Below are 18,134 nucleotides of genomic sequence, written 5' to 3'. Positions count from 1 at the left end.
AGCAGCCTGGGACAGTGGGAGGTGTTCCTGCCATAGCAGGGGTGGCACTGGGTGGGCTTTAGGTTCCTTTCCCACCCAAACCATTCTGGGATTCTGTGCCATGTACTCTGGAATGACCCTACTGGAACAGGAAGGCTGGACCAGAGGAACCCCTGTGGTATCTTCGAGCCTGTCCCATTCCGGAAGCTCTGAAACGCGGGATAAACTCTCCAAGAGGCCTTTTCGGGACCCTTTCCCCACCTCACCCGGCGGGACCTCTCACCTGACCGCCCCTCCCACGTGACCACCGCCCGCAGGCCTCCTGCGGGTCGACCGGCGCCGGAAAGGCGGTGCCGCTTCCGCTTCCGGCGCTGGCCGGGCCGGCATGGCGGCGCCCAGCGCGGCGGGGGAGCGGCGGCCCTTCGGGAGGCGGCTCCTCACCGACCCCGCTCGGCTTTTCCAGCACAACGCCTGGTGCGTCAGGGCTGCCGACGCTACCCGCTCGAGGTCCCCGTGAGCCGCCCGGGGTTCTGCTGCCCTGTGGTGCCGCCCGGCGGTGGGGTGGGGGTGGCCGGGGCGGGCTCGCCGTCGTCTCTCCGATTTGCGATGTCTGTGGCCAAGTGCTGTGCAATGGGCCAGCGCAACCTGCCCGTTCCGCCTCACGGGGTCCCTTTTCTCCCGGACGTGCCTCGAGAGATTCCCTCGGGGCGTGGAGCGGGCTGGTGTAGGGCTGGCGGCTGGACAGCAACTGCAGCCCGGGTGGGGAGCGGCATCCCCGAGCAGGGCATTGCCCTGTGTGGCCGGTGTTGGTCACGAGTACTGGCCCTCGGAGATCCTGAGCACTTGAAACTGCTCCCTGCGGGGTTCTGAGTCTTGGGGACTGATCCTCTGGAGGCTCCTGAACCTTTGGGACTGATCCCCAGGATGTCCTCAATCTTCAGGACTGATAGACAGGGAGCTTTGAGCCATTCTCAACCCTTCCTGAAGCAGTTGCATTCCTCAGGCTCCTGTGGTTTGTAGCAATTGTTTTATTGCTGTGGTTAATTACCTGCTGTTAGAAATCCATAACCTGTCATTCCTTCAGTAAAGTTGTTCCAAGTGTGTACTTGGAACAGGAGCTCTTAATACAGAAGTTGTTTTAAGTCAGTTAAACATCCAAATTCTCCAATTTGCTGGGAACTGAAGGTATTTTGCATTTTTGGTGTAAATAGATCAAATTTTGCTCTCTGGCTGCTATACCATTTTAAGAATTGGCTGTGTTTAATTTGTAATTAAGTAATATTTATGTGTGTCAGTCTGTCATTCCTTCTGAGACTCTTCTATACAAAAGGTATCTATTCTATACAAAAGGTATGTTACAAAAGCATATCCTTAGTTTTCCTGTGGAAATTCTTAATAATCTGCTTTTTCACAGGCTTAATATTTAAGCCTTTGTTTTGTGAGTTAAAATTGGAAGATTGATCACTTTGGAGACAAGAACTGCTTCTTGGGCCTTGTAGTCTGCTTTTCACTGACTTGTTTTAATGAAAAAAGGCCAAGTGAATTACTTCAATGACTGCATGGCTGTGTGTGTGCATTGAAGTTATTAATAATTTTTAATGCTTTAAAGCTTACCATAATTTTCTCATAATTAGATTTAATTTAACAGTTACCTTCCAAATAACCCAACTGCCTTTTTTGTTTTAACTTGAGAAAGACAATGGAGTTCTGTGCTGAGTGCCCTCATGGTTTTAGCAAGGATCTAGTCCCTTTAAATTTGACTGAGCATCCAAAATGGGACAGATTTAGGATCCCTTCTGTTTGCAATTCCATGAGTTCATTCCGGACTAGGACCTGCATGTGCTGACTAGACTGTTGTGCTGGTGCTGGGCTGGAATTGGGGATCACATCTGCACCCCTGTCCGTGTGGAGGGCTCTCCAGACCTTTCTCTTTCCTCCCATGCTTAGCTCTAGTTCATCTTATTTTTCACAACAGGGACAATGTGGAATGGTCAGAAGAGCAGGAAGCCAGTGCCAGGAGTAAAGTTCAAGAGAACACCTCACAGCTACTACCACAAGATAAACAAGGTACTTTTGGAGAGTATCTTCATGTGAGTCTTGGCTTTGTGGAACAGTCTGGCCAGAGTCACATCGGAGCATCATCAGTTCCTCTCTTCCCCCTCTCCCAGTCATTCAGAAGGCATTAACACATGTGTGGAAATGGGAAATTGAAAAGGAGGAACCTTTCCGTTTTTAATTTATCTCTCTGTGACTCTTCCACCTTCACTAGATACTCCTCCGATTTGGGAGGAGTCAGATTGGGTTGAGTTTCTTTGTCATGTTGCGTACGTTAAATACTTGTTATGTTCATTGTCAACAAACCTCTTTGAATGTAGAGTTGTTGCCTCTGCTTATTTTTGCTCTTTAAAGCTTAACTGCTAGTAATCAATCTCTTTTTGCTGGCTTGCTGTGGAGTGAGCCCTGATCCAAGCTGATTTTCTCTTTAAAGGGTCTGATAATGTCCAGTATCTGTCTCTACAGAGTAAACAAACTGCATGAGAGCACTTTCATCAGAGAAAGAAAAACTATTTTACCTTGATTGTTTACCCTCAGACAGCAAAGAGATTCCAAAGTTTTTATTTTATATGATTTAAAGGTTATTTATCAATCCAAAATGCAGAGCTTACTTGTCTCTGAATCAAGTGTGAGCTCAGCTCTTTGGTTAAGTCATGGTTGAAGCCATTCTGAAATGGTTAATAATGCATTTTCTACACACCTGATAGAGATCATCCAGTCCCTCAAATGTTGGTGAAATTCTTCTTTGGTGTGTTAAGAAACTTGTGTGATTGTACGCTTCACTTGCCCAGTCACGGGGATCTTTTGTGCCGGCTAGCGTATCCCCTTCAAGTGACTGGAGGGAGCTACGAGTGTGGCTGCCCCCAGCTCCTCACTTAGAGCACCGGGTGGCAGTGATTGCCTCGGCGTGGGTGACGAAGGCACAGCAAAGCTACGAAGACCCAAAGCAAAGGAATGGGGAGCGGACACCTGTATGAGGTCTGCAGAGCCTTTGTTCTCCCAAACCGGGACAGTGACAGATGTCTCTCTACCTGGGGTCTGACAGGGGATTATAAAGGGTGTTGGCATGAGGGGGATGAACACAGTGCAACCAATAGGAAGGGATTACATCAATGCAGGGGGCCAATGAGGAGAACTTAGGGAGGGGAAAGGCTTCCAGGGACCAATACTACTAACAAGAACAGGGATGACTGACATCGAACATTCTAGAAGAAAATGGGGGTGGTTTCAGGGTTTGACAGGGAGAGGGGGCATTACAACTTGGACTGACAGGGGTATTTTTAGGTACATAGGGAGATTGACAACCCTGTGGCGGAAAAACCTTTCTAGGGAGGAATAGGGGACACATGGAACATACCAACAAGACCTGTCTAACAACTAATTTCTAACTTAATTACCAAAACCTTATAAATCCTTGTAAAACTGTCACACCACCACATGTGTATACCCTGCTGAGCTCTAAGGTGTATCTGCTCCTTTTGTTCAAATTAAATTGAGTATGTCACCCATAAGATGATGTTGAGCACTACTGGAACTATTGACACTTCCATATAGCTTCCAGTTGTGTTCACAATAGCAAATTTAATTACACCAAAGAGTAACCCTCCTAATTTCTTGGACTCTTAGAGGTATCCAGTGGTTTTCCATTGTGATGCCCATTGTGTTGAGCTCATTTTAAAATCTGCTTAGCATTAAAGGGTGCTGTTTGTCATGCTTTGAGAACCTATATACAACTAGGAAATTGTGGAGCAATTTGCTGTTGGAGCCATTTGTCAGAGCTCCATGATGTATTTCCCAGACTGAACAATGGAGGCCAGTCCAATGTTGATGGTTACTATTCACTGGGAAGCTTGTGGAGACAATGGGATGGCTGGAAAGTAGGGAAAGCAGCCCAGGCAAATGTGCCTGAAGGGTCTGGTAGTTTGAGCATCAGGATGTACAAGGAGGAAAACAAAGGCAGAATATTGGTCATTATGGTTGTATTATTCTGTGGACTACTTGGGTATGTCAGGATTTATTCTGAAGAAGGATGTAAGCTTGGTGGGTATGTGGAAGATGTGTCTTCTGGATGGCAAAAGAAAGAGAAAAAAATCCAAGCTTCTTGATTTCTTTTTGAGGCTCCATAATTAGCCCCCTTGCAATTCAGGAGGTTTCTGATTCTCTTCCGGTCTTTTTGAACAATTACTTTTGTTTACTCTTCTTTTACAGAGTGAAGGGGTGAGTATGGGCTTGGGTTTGGGGGTGTGCTTGTAAAGATGAGCCAGGAATCCTTATCAGGAAAGTCTCTGGAGGAATCTGGCTTGCACACCAATGGCACTGTGAGCTAATACCCCGAAAAGGCCTGGGACAAGTATGATGTGAACTTTTCTGGCAAGAAGTCTTCCTGAAAAATTAACTTGGTCATATTTTCACTTAAATCTGTTTCTTGTATGATCTTTGTCAGCTGGCCCTTGATTTTTTTGTATTTATATTGTTACTGATCCTTTATTCAGTTTATTGAAAACAGCAGGCTCCAAGGTAAATGAACTTTAAATAAAGCTTCCCCACATGTGGTTTGGAGTATGACAGCTCTTCAGTAGCATCCAACAGAATTTTGCACTAATGTAACAAAGGAAGAGTACAATGTCTTCTTCACCAGTGTAATGTGGCAAAAATGTGGGCAATCCAAAATGGCTGGGCTGGAATTTTGTCCCGGCATCTCAAGTAAGCGTTCCACAGCAGTCAGGTTCTCATGGGATTGTTGGAGATGAGCAGAAATCAGGATCTGTGTTTTTGTTAGGTGAAAGAGTGTTTCAGCCTCAGAAGCCTTGCAGATTCCTGCTAGTACATGGGAGAAAGGCTGTTCAGGATAGAGTATGCGAGGGTTTGGATCAATAGCACTTCCTCCAGCATCAGCAGTCATTGACTTCTTCCATGCAAATAGTGAACTGACCTGACCCTGCTCACTGTGACCCACAGTGAGATCATGGCACAAACTTACTGTTTGTGTCTAATGCCAGGCATTAAAATTTCCTTTGGCTTGAGGTTTAAGAACCAGACTTCTTAAAAGGAGAAAATCCTTATAGTTGAGGTGAAGACATTATTTTTATATATAGCTCTTTGTGCTGCAGGAATAGATACTACTAAAAATAGAGATGACTGATTAGTGCTTCTTTGTTAAAGCCATTTTTGTCCATATTTAGCTGAGGCTACATATTTTCCAGGTGTTCTGGGTTCACTTTACTGTTTCACTTTGAAACAGGTTTATGTTCTTCAGGAAGACTAGTAAATAAACAGCAGTTCAGCTAATAATGCCCCCCAGTCTTTTTTATTCAGCAGTGCACTTCTTGCCATCCAAAGATGGTTGAGGAGTTACTTGTTATTGGCATGCAATTGGGATTTCTGGCCATGGATGTTAATGTCTGTAGGTGACTCCAAGCATAGGATGCTATAATTAGGTGTTAATTCCCAGGACAGAGAGCTCATCACATTGATGAAGTCATAGAAAGTCACTTGGATTTGCAGCTTCCCAAGGAAGAAATTGTTCTCCCAGACTGTATTTGATCTGAAATCTGTAAAAGTGTGTAGAAATAAGTTTGCAGGTCACTCAAATGTCTTCATCATGGATTTATAAGAGCTATTCCAGCTCTCTGTAATACTAGCTTGCTCCTGGAATGAACCATTTGATGTGAAAGTGCTGCTGCTCAAATTAATTCTGTTCAACTTTAGCCTGTCCACCTTAGCTCTCCACTGGTACTTTAATGCAGTGGTCACTGTTGATTCCCCTCTTTTGTTCATACATGTGTGATGCTCTGACACACACAGAACTATGGAAAGCAAAGTTATCTGGACTGGTGGAAAACATGCTGTCGTATTACCTGCAGGATTGCATAAATTCCAACTGAGCTTCCTGGCCTGGAGAGTTGACTCGTTTTTTGGTTTCTCCACCTGAAAATAAGAGCAGTGTGTTGGACAGGAGCTTTCAGCTCCAAGCAGCTCTCAGAAAATTAGGAGAGTTGTGCTTGACACTTAATGTCACCAGGCTCCAAATTAATTGTTCCGGTGAGCTGAACAAGTCAGTGTTAGAGATGGAAGTAAAACCTGGATTTCTTTAATTCAGTCTCCTTCAAAAAGACTTTTTCTATTGCCAACTTTCTTTAAATCCTACCAGGAGACAGTTTCCTCTTCTCTATTTCTTTTTTTAAGTCCTAACAAAGTGACTGTGACAACATAGGCTGAGTGCCTATGTGGGATTGCAAATTTAAATAAAGGTGATTTTCAGTCAGTAATGTCACTTATTACAGCAGGTTGGTGCCTAGATACCTGCAGTGATCCCTCACTCTCTGAACTGATTAAGCCCTGAGACCTTCTGATTTGATGCCTGGTGATATTTTTGCTTGTGTTCACAGAGGAATATGAGGTGAATGCTAAGAAATACTGGGATGACTTCTATAAAATCCACGAAAATGGCTTCTTCAAGGACAGACACTGGCTCTTCACTGAATTTCCTGAGCTGGCACCTAACAGAAACTCAAGCCAAAATGGAGATTCTGTGCATGGATTTAGTGACACAAAAGAATCCAAAAATGAAGGGCTGGGAAGCTGTGAAAATGGCCATTGCTCATTGGAAACCAGGACAGAGAGTCAGTTAAACCTGATAGAGAGCCCGCGTGGAGGCCACACAGAGGAGTTGGCTGCACAGAAAGACAGTGAGCTGAGTCTGAGTGATGGGCATTACCCAGGATCAGCTGCATCTTACCGTATCTTAGAGGTAAAAACTATAAATCAAAGTCACACTCACACATCAAAGCCTCCCTTGTGTCAGTGTGACTGGAACCTAAATATGTGTGTCACTGCCAAACAGCAAGGGAGTGGATGATTACCTTCAGTCAGTAAAATGCAAAAATCAGAGAGCAGTTTAGAACTGAACTAAATCTGTTTGGATTCATTTTGTTCAGACTCTGAATTAACAGAGCACAAGGACCATAATAAGTTTACAAGTTTAAAAGCCAAACTATTGCTATCAGATGTTCAAACAAACATTTAAAAGTCATCTTTTGAAGACTCTGATTCTTCTACTCTGTATAAAGCTTTCCCTTGTGTCCTGGTTTAGGGCAAATTTGAGAGGAAACTTCCAAAGGGGTCTCACTAGAAAGCAGATTCAAGTGGCCCCTCCCCCAAGTGTCTCAGGAAAATATTTCCTTGGAGAAAAGTAAAAAAAACCTGTTTCTTTAACAAGCATAAAGAATTCACAGGCATAAAAAAAATAAATAATAAGCCATAAAACCTCTCACTGTTCTGAAGAGATGGCAACTTCAGAAAGCCCCTGTTGTGGGGTGCAGTTTGGCTCACTGTTATCAGTCTCTCTGGTGCTGGAATACCACATCCCGGGCCTCAGTGGGCCACAGGCGTGAGCTCCCAGTGTTCCTCTGTGATTTTAGTCCAGAGCAGGGTCAATCAGTTCCGAGGAAAAGAATAACCAGGGTCCGGGGAACTTCGCTACCTTTACCTACCTAAACAAAACTAACGAAAAGTGAAGGAGAGGTCTCTCCTATTGTCTTACAGACAACACAATCTGTGAGAAGGAATGCAGAGTGGGGGGAGCAAGTGCAGTTTCTGCAAACAAACTGCGCACTTCTCTCCCCCTTTGCTCTCAAAACCAGTCTTAAAGGTGCAGAACTTAATATCCAGCATAAACAGAACTGATGATCGGGGATACAAGCATCATATAGTCACCCTAGGACACCTTATCATTATCTTCCGCATGTTTGTGCTGACTCCTGTTTGCCTTGGGAGGTGTGAAACAAAGCAATGAAGCCAAGAATGTAAAGATGCTCTTGGGTTTGTTCCTTAGGGCCCTTGTGATAACAGGGAATCCCAGACTGACACAGGCTTTGTCCCAGAGAAGTTTGTGGCAGTTATAAATATTGGACTGATGACAGCTGGTTGTAACCTTTTGCTCTGCCACCTCTAGTTGTTCACTATAGATATTACTGGATTTGTTTAATACCTAGTATTATATGAAAGTCCTGCCCTTCCAGGGGCAGGAACTGTCCCTTAGTATGAGCTGTCCCAATTTTTGAATTTAATTTGACACTTTTAAGATTTCCTCAGACTTCAGTGTTCTCAACGTGCGTTTCCTATCTCACCTGAGCACTTTAACATCTGTCACTGCAAACTCTCTGTGGTGTTTTATGCTCAGTTTTAATTTTACTGATTCTTTAAACATTCAGAGGCAAATTCCCTAAACCAAGTTGTGTGAGCCATTATGTCTTCAAATGGAAACGAGCAGAAGGAGTAATTAGAGTAAAGCAAACTTAACTTCTCTGTTGCTCTGATTTTCTATGGAAGTGAATGTAACTCATCCGTGGCCTTTGCCAGTGCTTCATTGACTTGTACTGGTTGCTATGCTTGGGATTCCAGCAAAAACAGCTTTCAAAAGAGTAACAATGTATAGATGGTTATTAAGATTTTGACAAAAGCTTGCTGTGTGGTTTCCCACGCATGTAATCCTGTTCCTCAGACATTAACATGCTTGGGTCTTGCATGGACACTTAAGAATGGTAAATGTCATTCTCAGCTTTACTATTGTGTAGCTCTTCATTCCATGGCTGTAGAGAGATGATTGAAAATCCTCTGTATGTACATGCTGAAGGAATTATTTTCACTGTATACATCTGCTCTGTTTATGCAGGTTGGCTGTGGGGCTGGGAATACAGTCTTCCCAATTTTACAAACCAACAAGTAAGTAGAGACAAGACAAGAAGAAATGGCTTCCCACTGCCAGAGGGCAGGGATAAATGGGAAGAATTGTTCCCTGTGAGGGTGGGTTGCTCAGAAAAGCTGTGGCTGCTGCATTCCTAGAAGTGTCCAAGGCCAGGTTGGACAGGGTTTGGAGCACCTTGGTCTAGTGGAAGATGTCCCTGCCCATGGCAGGGGTGGGACTGGATGGGCTTTAACGTTCCTCCCAACCCAAACCGTTCTGGGATTCTGTGAAGTAATTCTCAGTAGGCTTTCACCTGCATGAGATAACAGCCTCTGAAAAACAACTGTAAAAATGTTCTATGACAATCTCTGAGAAAAGCCAAATGCAAATGGTATCTTTGTAATCTGCAGCTTCAGGTTATTGTGTTTTGAGCTTGGAAGCCCTTGGTTTTAGTCCTTTTCCTTTAGAAAAAGGAAGCAGTCTGTTCCTGTGAGAATAATGGGCATAGAGGAGCAATGGAATCCACCAGATTTGCACAAAAACTGAAGTTCAGGATTTCTGGGGTTTGTGCATTTGAAATACTCCTTAATTACTCTATATAAATGATAAGTTTCTTTGATTTATTGCAGTGACCCTGGCCTATTTGTTTATTGCTGTGATTTTTCTACAACAGCTGTGAATCTTGTCCAGGTAATCTCAATGGTGACTTATGAATATGTGGGAAGCATCTGGGGCCAATTGCCTATTAACACAAATCTATACCAGCTGCCAGTGACTCTGGCAGTGCTGGCAGCTTTCTGATTTTAGCCAGCCCTGGTGCTGACCCTTGCATTGGGAAATCTGGAAAATGAGCCATCAAAGATTGTAGAAATTAGGGAAGTAAAAGTTCTCAAAATGTCATATTGGCAGCAAACAAGTCAGCCAGGTTTTCTTTCCCTATGGTTGGCAGTACTTTTCTCAATACAGTGTTCTTTTAGCTAAGTAACTTGAAAATAAACTCAAACCTTGAAAATATTTAGGCTATTTTTTAAGAGGAACTGAAGCTGGTTTTGGTTTGTGTGTGTTACTGTCACCACAGTTCTGGGAAAATGGTCTAATTGGTTCTGCACAGTCAGCTGAGGAGGTTTGTGGTGCAAGAGGTTGGGATTTAGTCGAAGGACAAATACCACTGATACATTTCAGGTCAAGGGAGAACTGAGAATATATGAAGTATCAAATGCAATCAGTCACTTCTTGAGATGAGAGGGGAGCATAGCACCACAGCATCCATTTTGTCCGCTGGATTTGACACAAGCACTGTTTGTAGAGGCTTCTGCAATCTGTTGCAGCAGCTTTAGAAAAATATGCAATTTCTAAAAGACATCTAAATCTGGTTTTTAAGACTGAAACTTTAGGCAACCAAGTTTGATTTTTGATGTATAAGGAATATCTGCTTGTATGTGAAATGAATCTTGATTTCAATGATGCAGAGAAGTGCCCTGACACTCTCACTTATGTAAAGGTTTCAAATTTATCAGAATAAATCTCTCATTTCTTACCACTGTTAGCGGAAATTCTGACCTTAAAATTGTGATAAACCCTGGATCCAATTTTGCGGGTTTTTTCAGTGCTGATTGATTGTAACAAGACCAAAGCTCTTTGTATATCTCCTGTGTGTAAATATTTTTTCACATTTCTCATCTGTTCCTTGCCTGACCAAGGAACATACCTGACAAAGAAGTCCAGTGAGACTGAAACAGATCTCTGGACACACCTCTTGATAATGTGAAAGTTAAAATACTCCATATAATACTAATAATCCATGTAGTCCAGCTAATACTGAGATCAGAGTCTGCTACTAATGTTCTTAATTTTTCTCCCTCAAATACAGAAAAATGCAGAATACGATTCTTCTCGCTGCTTTGTGTTTGTCCATGACCTGTGCAATGACCAAAGTCCTTTCCCAATGCCAGAGGAGAGTCTTGACATTGTTATTCTTATCTTTGTCCTCTCAGCAATTCTCCCAGAAAAGTAAGTTTTAATAATTCCTTCTGATTGCAGAAGATAATTTTTCTAAAACTGGAGTGTTTTGATAATCTCCTACCAAGGAAAATTAAAATTTGTTCTATTTGTGGTCCAGTTTTCCATGAAGCCTCAGAAAATGAGGTATTGCAGGTATTTGCTGTTGTTACCAATTCTGATAGAGGACAGGGTGATTTTAAGTGACTGCAGGTGATCATTGCTGGGGTCACTGTTCTGAGCCCCAGCCACACTGAGCATTTACTTTGGAAAGTATTCTGCTGGATTTTCAGGCTCAAAGGGTAGATTAATTTCTCACATGGGAGGTAGCAAGAAGGAAGTGTTCAGGTTCAGAAAAAAGGTAAGGAAAGTTCTGTGGTCTTAGTGTGATAATTGTTACAACCTACACTAGTCTCTTCTTTTGTTCCCTTTAGTTTTACTTCACAACACTTCTCTTCAAGTTTGCTTACTACTTGTTTTGCAGAAATCAGTGGAGATCCTTTCGTAATCAGTAAGAGAGAGCAGTTAATCCCTGCTCTGGCAGGATGTTATCCTTGTAGGAAAAAAAGCATAATCGGGGAATGTCAAAAAATAGAGGCCAAATAAAATGAACCCACCTGACTCTGGGAGAGCTCAGAATGCTGCTGGCTTTGGGTAGCTCATTACATGAAGTTGAAACATACAGAACTATATTCCATCTTTTTGGAAGGAAATAAGCATGATTTTGCAGCTTGTTGAGCACTCCTGGTTTGTTTTTCTCTCAGAATGCAGTGCATTGTGACCAGACTGAGTCGCCTTCTGAAACCAGGGGGAATGATCTTGTTACGAGATTATGGCCGTTATGATCTCGCCCAACTTCGGTTTAAGAAAGGTATTTCCTTCCCCCTGGGAATTCTTGCCCCATCACTACTAGATTCTGCTTCCCTGGAGTTGTGTCTGCCATGTTTGGAGGCAGCTCATTAATTCCGTGAAGTACAGTGTGTGCTGGAGAAGGGCCTGTTGTTGTTGGATGGCAGTTGTTGATTTTTAAGTGATGACTGGTAACTGTTTATATCTCTCTTGCTCTTAGGTCAATGTCTGTCTGATAACTTCTATGTGAGAGGTGATGGCACCAGAGTCTACTTCTTCACACAAGGTAGGAGGACAGAAACATGCCTCTGACCATCAAAAAACATCTCTCTGACTCTCTTCACCACTTCTTGTCCCTGTGCCCTCCAGACTGGCCACTAGATCTTTTCAGCCTCTTTCTTAGAGCACTGTGAAATGTTAAGTATCTAACAGTGACCTGGGCTTGTCAGCTTCTGGTGCAAGCATGGCATGGTCAATTTCCTTAGTGGAAAATCCTTTAAGAAGAAGACTGGTGTGTTTGTTACCCTGGGAGGAGTGGGATTGGAGGAGCTCTCCTTGTATATTGGCTGCAGATGATGGAGAGAGATGGATGCCACCTAGCAGAACTTCCCTTAAGTTTCCTCCTCTCCTGTAAGGAAATCAGAAGGCTGTGGTACAGCATGGAGCTAAGGCAGCCCCTCCAGTTCTGCAGCTGTTTGATGTTAGCAGCAATTATTCTCCCAGTTTATCACCAGCTGCATCTCCAGTCCCTCCACTACAGGCCCCTGTGCACAGTCAGTTCTAGAGCAGTGGCACAACTGAACTGTTCTCCACTGCACAAGTCTTGTCTGGCACAAGAAAAATAATGTTTAATGCATGTTTGGCAAACACCTCACAATGGAAAGCATCTGATAAAGAAGCACAAGCTAAGACCTGTTGGACTTTTCCTACAGAAACTCCAGACGAACCATGTGCTCTGGGAGTAAGCTCTGCTGTTCAGCAGGACTGGGGCACTGTGAAACTTACTTGTTTGGTCAGGATTACCTGCCAGTGGAATTGTTGAAGCCTCAAGGGCTCTTAGTGCTTTAATTGGGCCCCAACAGGGTGTGGGGTTTAGGATTTTTTTTTTTCCCACATTTAACCATAATGAATCCCATTCCCCTCCAGCCTAGGCAGCACAGATCTAAGTGCCACTGTTTAAAAGCATAGGTCTGATCCTGTTCTTTGCTCTTTTGGACTCTGAAATTCCTCTGCACAGGGAAGAAGGAATGGCTCTGTCCCAGCTTGCCAGAAGATGCTCCTTAACTGGTTACTATGAGCAGTGCCCTTATTTGAAACTGCTCCCATTTCCTTTGTCATGTCTCTAGTTCTAGGTGTACTCCAAATAATTCTTTCCTTCTTTGCTGGAAGGAAAACTTGGAAAACTGTGATGTTAAACTCCCTTAGTAAAGTAGTTAAGTCTTGTTTGATCATTTCCCTGCTCAGATGAGACTGTGTGTTTCTTCTGGCCCATCTTTCAGCTTAGCTTTGCACTCAGTGTGAGCAGGTATCAGTTAAAGTAAAGCTGTAGTCTCCTCAGTTTCCTTCTCTTTGCTTCCAGATGAATTAGATCATCTGTTCACCACAGCTGGGCTGGAAAAAATCCAGAATCTGGTTGATCGGCGATTGCAAGTGAACCGTGGGAAACAGATGACAATGTATCGGGTGTGGATCCAGTGCAAGTACTGCAAACCCACCACCCTTCAGCCATGAGGCATGTGGACTTTGGACTGGAGCCTCTTCATCTCCTCCTGGTGACCTGTGTGGTGCAGTTCTGCACACCCAGGACCTCAGTGCCTTGTACCATGCCTGGCATCACTTAAAGTGAGTTTTTCTAAGGACGAATGCCCTGCAAGTAGAGCAAGAATTTTAGATGTCATAGAATCACAGAATACACTGGGTTGGGAAAGACCCATGAAGATCAAGTCCAACTCCTGGCCCTGCACAGGACACCCCAACAATCCCACCCCATGCCTGAGAGCGTTGTCCAAACACTCCTTGAGTTCTGGAAGCTTTGGGGCTATGACCCATTCCCTGAGGAACCTGTTCAGTGCCTAACTCCCCTTTGTGGGAAGAACCCTTTCTTGATATCCAGCCTAACCCTCCCTGGACACAGCTCCAGCCATTTTCTCGAGTCCTGTCCCTAGTCAGGAGAGTGAAGAGATTGGTTCCTGCCCCTCTGCTGTCCCTCAGGAGGATGTTGAAGATCCCAGTGAAGTCTGACCTCAGTCTCCTGTTTTCCAGCTGAACAGACCAAGTCCTTATACAGCTTCCCCTCAAGGCCCTTCACCATTCTCATGGCCATTCTCAGGATGGTCTCTAGTGGCTTAATGTCTTTTTTATATTGTAGTGCCCAAAACTGCACATAGCACTTGAGGTGGGGTTGCCCCAAAGCAGAGCAGGACAAACCCCTGCCTGACCAGGAATGCTTTACCTAATGCCCCAGGACACAGATGTCCTTCCTGGCTGCCAGGGCACTGATGACTCATGTTCAACTTGCCATGGATCAGGACTCCTGAGTCCCTTCCTGCAGCTGTTCTCAGCCTCATTCCCCAGTCCACCCACACATCCAGGCTTGCCCCTTCCCATATGCAGAATCCAGCACTTCCCCTTGTTGAACTTCCCATGATTGGTGATTGCCCATATCTCTGATTTGTCAAGGTTTCTCTGGAGGCCCTCTCTGCACCTGAGACACTTGACAGCTCCTCCCAGTTCACTGCAAACAGCAAACTTCCTTAGTACTCCTTCACGTTCTGCATCCAGGTCATTAATGTGGATGTTGAAGAGCACAAGCTTGAGAAGGGAGCCCTTTAAATGTTATGCTACTGGTCTGAATTTTAAAAATTATTTATGGTTTTAACCTAAGAGATGGTATCTTACAGCAGCTGAGCAAGTTGAGTAGCAACTGTCTCATACTCTAGATTTCCACATGAAATAGGAAAGCTCTGACCTTATCTCTGTCTTGTGTACTTTTGTCTTGGCAACAAACATACAAAGGATAAACCTGCTCTTCTCTGGAATGGCTCATTGATATGAATCCCTTGGCCAGCTTATCTTATGCAGCTGTTTCCTAGTCATTCAGGTGTGTGCCAATCCAGGAGTTAAAATACATTGATCTGAGGGCAGGAACTGAGACAACATGAGTCTCTCTGTACCAGCTTTCCGTGGATGATTCAAGGTGTGGAGATGACCTGTGGAGAAAGGAAATTATGCTGCTCTGCCCTCACTGTCCACAAGGATGTCCTCCCAGGGAACCACTAAACAATAGCTCAGGCAGTGTTCAGGTTTTCAAAAGTTCAGTGCTGATGCTGATTTTAGGGCACCTTCAGAGTCCAGCAGATTAGAAGCAGCTAACAGGACCAGGGTTTATAAATAATTACCTGCTTTTCCTAGTGGCTGCAGCTCCCAGGTCACAAACCACCCTTCCATGGTGATGTGCTAAACCAAAACACGAGACACTTTCTTTGATCTGAAATCTGCAGGAAGTTTAATTTTTGCACCCTTGTTTAATTTCTTAAGATTAAGCCAACACTAACTTCCAGAAGGTATTTTCCTGACTTTGACAACAAGTATCTCTTACCTTAGCTTGTTTTCTTCTGTTATTTTTAGGTTGTGGTACAACAGGTATTAGAATAAGTTTTGTGCTTTTCAGTGATTGTTTGATTAATGTAAATCAGGCTTTGCAAAAACTGTAGCAATGGGGAACAAAGTGACACAGACCCCCTTATGCATCCAAAAGAGATTGCTTTATTGTAGAAATCACCCTTTTTTATACAATCTCCACCTGACATAATTGAAACCAAACCAAGCCCTAACAGAACTTAACAGAAGAAGGGCACCCATTGGTTGGCTCAGCTGCAGTGCTGCTGTCCATACATCCATACCCAATCACCTTCCTGCTCATACACTGTCCTTACCACCACCTCACTTCCCGCTGTCACTCAGCTGCCTCTCCCCTCACTCATGGCTGCCTCTCACCCCTCAGCCAGCTTCCAACCATGCAGCCTGCAGCTGTGCCTTTCCCACAGGGCCTTCTGGTGAGCATTAGCCTTAGCAACTTTCATAATTATACCCCCATATCCCACATCTTCCCCTGTGTTTTTTTTAATCAGGCAACAAAAACCTAAACAACTCCTAAAAATATTAATAACAGTGACAACAATAATAACTATAAAAACTTTTCAAAAACTGTAACGTGTTTATAACATAGCAACTATATGCATTTAGAATCAGGATAGTACAACAAAAGGTTGCACGCACTGTGATGGAATCCTCTCCACCTCGTGGCCTGTGGCGACACAGGCATAACCTCCTCCCCATGTGATTAAGTCCAGGAGTCTTTTCCATTGTCCAGTTAATTTACCATTAAATTTTTATTTACCAAAGTCCTTTACCATTACTGGAGGTCTTAGATGAGCCTTTGTGTTGAAGGAATACTGTCTTTCGCATGCAGTTTGTCCCATCTCATCCCAATTTAAAAACCTGAGGACATACAAGGCTTTAGCTAGTCTGCCATGAGGGCACTGCAACTCCCCCTCTTTTTGTTTTTCAGGCATCGTTTTTAGGGTTTTATGGGTATGCTCTGCAATAGCTTGCCCTGTGGGAGAGTGGGGAATGCCCATATGGTGAGATACACACCATTGCTGCAAGAAGTTACCAACTCGCTCTTAGGTGTAGGCAGGTCTATTGACGGTCTCAGGAAAGCCCAGAGTTTTGATGGTGTTGGGAAGGCCCAGAGTGGGGAAACAGGTGAGCCAGTGCCTGATAGTATCACAGGCCTTCTCTCCAGTATAAGAAGTTGCCATTAGGAAATGGGAATAGGTGTCAATAGAAACATGAACATATTTAAGATTAGCAAACTCTGGGATATGGGTAATACCAGTTTGCCAAATGGAGTTAGCTATTAAACCTTGAGCTTAGTACCTTCTCCTAAAGGAGCAGGAGCAATCCCACTACAGAGGGGCAAGACAATAGCATATCACGAGCTTAGGAGGAGGTCAATTGAAATTGTTTGTAAAGAGAACAAGCATTCTGATGGAAAAAGTAATGAGATAGCTGGGCATGAGCAAAAGTATTTGGTACCACACCTGTCATAACAGTAATATTTGCCTAATTACTACCTTCTGCAATAGGCCCAGGTAAACCTGTGTGGGAGCAAACATGTAACACAAAATCATGCTGCTGGCTGTTAATCGAAATCAACAGTGTTAACTCTGTAAACAAAAGATGGTTATTAACATGCTTTAAATAGGAAGATTCTAAATGGAATGCAACATTGGCAGCATATGAGGAATCAGTTACAATGTTAAGTGGTTCTTGTGAAAATAACTGAAAGTCATATTGGATAGCAGCCAATTCTAAAATTTATACAGAAGCATCTTTTAATATTAATACCCTCTTATGCCACTGGGCAGAGTCACCTCCATGCCAAATCACTGCAGTTTTGTTAGTTTTGCTGGATGCATCTGTAAAAACAGTTGGTCCATTGACAGGGGTCATGCTGCAGTGACGCTTTGCATACAAGGGGAGATTACCCGTATTTGTCCATAAACAACCTGAGGGATAATGGATAGATAATTGTCCAGAAAAATTTGCAAGTGCAATTTGAAAAATACTGCCTTCTAATAGTAACCCTGCCAAATTTCTTGCCATGTCTTTACTTGCAGGTGTGTAAATGGTACATGGATCTTGGCCATTGAGAATTTGTTGTCACTCTTTGCCTTTCTTAATTAAATATGAGAACATATCATTAACAGTCCACACAGTCTTTGTTGCTGTGTGAGGTTAGAATAACCATTCTAACACATGTAAAGGGTCTTTATCATTAACAAACCATTGAAAGAAAATGGCAAAAGGTTGACATTTGCTAGCAATTATAACAAGGTACACAGATTTATCAGGATCCCACCTCCAATTGTGTTGGTTTTCTAGTACTTGAGCACAGTGTGAAAAGGCAGTTTTAGCTTCTGGGGTCAGCTGTCAAAGCAAAGGCAGGTGGGGGTTTCCTCTGAGTAAGTCAAATAAAGGGTGTAAAAGTTCTGTAGAGACCCAAAACAGGATGCAACCAATTCAAGGAACCTAGCAGTTTCTGTAATTAATTTAAAGTTAGGGTGTCTTTAACACAAAGCCTTAAAGGCTGAGGGCTGATAGTCTGCAGAATAATTCTCCACCCCAGATAATGCCATGGAGACTCACATTGCAGCTTTCAAGTGCCATGATGAGTCCTGCATGACAGCTACCTGAATAGAACATAAGATGGATTGATCATGAGCTTCGAGTAAAATGTCATCCATAATTGATACATGGTTGCAGCCGGAAATTTACGATAAACAGGCTGTAGGACAAGATTAACTACCCTTTGGCATGTAGTTTGATTGTTACTCATGCTTTGTGGCAACACAGTCCAATGAAATATCTTCATTGGTTATGCATGATTCAGGGTAGGCACAGAAATGGCAAACTGAGGTACATTATCAGGATATAAAGGGATGATGAAAAAAACATCTTTTAGGTCTAAAATTACTAAGAGCCAGTCTTAAACAAAGATTCC

General features: G+C 43.4%; 1 protein-coding gene across 1 annotated transcript; it reads left to right on the top strand.

The window, feature by feature from the left end:
• The first annotated feature begins 342 nt into the window (after positions 1-342).
• Positions 343-15,969, top strand: LOC110476972 (tRNA N(3)-cytidine methyltransferase METTL2). Its single transcript, XM_021542304.2, has 9 exons — positions 343-453; positions 1,955-2,046; positions 6,423-6,784; positions 8,708-8,757; positions 9,349-9,409; positions 10,590-10,729; positions 11,482-11,588; positions 11,787-11,852; positions 13,146-15,969. The coding sequence occupies exons 1-9, from the start codon at positions 365-367 to the stop codon at positions 13,295-13,297; spliced, it is 1,119 nt and encodes a 372-aa protein (XP_021397979.1). The 5' UTR covers positions 343-364; the 3' UTR covers positions 13,298-15,969.
• The last annotated feature ends 2,165 nt before the right edge of the window (positions 15,970-18,134 follow it).

Source organism: Lonchura striata, chromosome 25, assembly GCF_046129695.1.
Source record: "Lonchura striata isolate bLonStr1 chromosome 25, bLonStr1.mat, whole genome shotgun sequence".
NCBI classification, from domain to species: Eukaryota; Metazoa; Chordata; class Aves; order Passeriformes; family Estrildidae; genus Lonchura; species Lonchura striata.
Note: the sequence above shows the minus strand (reverse complement) of the source record. Positions and strands in the feature narration are given on the sequence as shown.

Bases quoted from the DNA above. Each gene is read 5' to 3' on its own strand.
- LOC110476972 (XM_021542304.2), top strand. From the start codon at position 365: ATGGCGGCGCCCAGCGCGGCGGGGGAGCGGCGGCCCTTCGGGAGGCGG. The intron at 454-1,954 runs GTGCGTCAGGGC...TTTTCACAACAG, and splicing joins CTTTTCCAGCACAACGCCTG to GGACAATGTGGAATGGTCAG. The intron at 8,758-9,348 runs GTAAGTAGAGAC...GATTTATTGCAG, and splicing joins CCAATTTTACAAACCAACAA to TGACCCTGGCCTATTTGTTT.